This window comes from Eimeria mitis, genomic scaffold (genome assembly GCF_000499745.2).
Source record: "Eimeria mitis Houghton genomic scaffold, Emh_scaff1918, whole genome shotgun sequence".
Taxonomy (NCBI): domain Eukaryota; phylum Apicomplexa; class Conoidasida; order Eucoccidiorida; family Eimeriidae; genus Eimeria; species Eimeria mitis.
Window position 1 is genome coordinate 7,270 of NW_024015100.1, and position 1,986 is coordinate 9,255.

Below are 1,986 nucleotides of genomic sequence, written 5' to 3' on the forward strand. Positions count from 1 at the left end.
CTACTGTTCATCGATGCGCTCGCAGCTATCCTGTCTCCATCCATCGAAATCAGGCCTTCTAAAACGCGACGGAGAGGACGGTGAGCAGAAGAGCATATGTTTGATACGCATAAGGTCTTCAGGCTTTGGCCTCACTCCAGTTTTGAGTGTTACTATTGCCTTGCTTAGCTCCCGAGCAAGACACAAGGCGAAAGTATTCCGCCCTTCTCCGCTTCCCTGGGAAGGGCCCAAGGGTGGGCTGTGGCTAACCGTATCTGTGAAGCGCTTCCAGAAATCTCCGTCTGGTGTCTGGTCGAGAACTATGAAGGCGGAGACCACAACATCCATAAGCAGAAAACGCAACGCCAGCCGAACAAGTGCGCGGGTGGTTCGCACCTTTGACAGGTCCTGGTGCTGGTGGTTCATCGCATGCTCTATCAAAGCCCCTGCTAGATGCGCCAACTTCTTCTGCATTTCCAAACACAGAAAGCGCCGCGACAGCACATCACGGGCCTCCTGCAATAGCGGAATGAGGTCCAGCCTGCCGGGACAGGCTGTCACGGCGCGCCTCAAATCAACCAAAACCGTCTCCGTAGTCGTGCTCGCAAGTCGCTGAGGCAGATGCACAAACGGATGTTCTCTAATATCATCAGGAACAGAATCCGAGTCATCTGTCGGCGTAGTGCTTGCTGAAGTCGATCCAGATGCGGCTATGGCGGAACCTGCTGCTGCTGTTCCAGCAGCTGCTGTTCCATTACTTTTGCCACTCCCATGATTTTGCAAACCAGAAACAGTTCGGGGCTTCAACTTCACGGCTTTTCCCGTTGTCACTGGTGCAGCGAACTTCGGTTCAGCAGCAGCCAATACAAGCGCAACTCCTGCGTTCGATGTTACAGCCCCTACTGGAGGACCTACAGGAGCGTCATCCCTTTGTGCGCCAGCCGCCGCAGCGGAGATTGAGACAACAGGAGCCGATGAAAGTACAGGAATCAGCTGGATGGCTACCTGNCAGCCGCCGCAGCGGAGATTGAGACAACAGGAGCCGATGAAAGTACAGGAATCAGCTGGATGGCTACCTGGAAAGGAGTAACCTGGGTGCTGCGGTCCTCGGACGTTGAGCGGCGTGCTGCTGCTCCAGCAGTTGAATGCTGCAACGCTTGCTGAGAGGTGCTCGGCTGAGGCGCTTGGGCAATTGGAAGCTCCGGTTCAAGCCATTCATCTTCCACCAAATGCCCTGGGTGCTGATTGCCATGTTGCCGCGGCCGATGCTGCTCCTCTTCCCTCGGCTGCAGCTCCCCTTGCTCTTCCCGCCTCCTCTTACGCTGCGTGTGCTGCCGTGTGCCTTCCTCAACAGGCATCACGTGCTGTTCCTGCTGCTGCATCAAGCGCTGCCGCTTCTCCTGGTCGTGCTGAAGCAAAGGCGGCGGTTGCGGTTGATGCAGGGGCCGCTGCGGCAAGTGCGCCTGCTGTTGAAGCAAATACTGCTGCTGCTGCTGTTGTTGGCGCAACAGCTGCTGCTGCTGATGCCATAGAAGGTAATGCCAAGGCAGGTGCTGCTGCTGCGATTGACCGTCTCGTACCTGCTGCATTTGGGCCTGGAGCTGTTGCCGGCGCCGCCGTTCGCTCTTCAATTGCTGTTGCAGCCGGCGCAGCTGTCGCTGCATCGACGACCGCTCTCTTTGCACCTTTCGTTCCATTTGGCGCACCTGTTGCCGCAGCTGCTGCACCTCCGAAGAGGCGGTTTGTCTCGCACCTGAAGCTAAATTTGCAACATCATAGTGACGAGGGATGAGAGTCAGCAGTCCTGCGGCGGCATCGAGCTCTCCTTGAGCCCGCTTTTGCGCTGAAGACAGCGGGCTGCCAACGAGAAGCGCCGGGGGACCAGGCTTTTCCTGTTTTGGGAGAGTTTCAGGCGCGTGTAAGCCGGACTGAAATTTAGCGGCTCCACTGAGACTGTGCTGTTTTCCTTCTTGCTGGCGTTCATGGGCACTGCCACCGGTCGCGCCT

At 57.1% G+C, this 1,986-nt stretch overlaps 1 protein-coding gene across 1 annotated transcript; it reads right to left on the reverse strand.

Annotated features, from left to right (window-relative positions):
* On the reverse strand, positions 1–1,676 carry EMH_0045870 (uncharacterized protein; the record flags this gene model as incomplete). The annotated part of the gene is given in 3 exon segments (XM_038022381.1): positions 1–907; position 985; positions 989–1,676. Coding segments are annotated over 3 exon segments (1,596 nt in total).
* Positions 1,677–1,986: the final 310 nt, after the last annotated feature.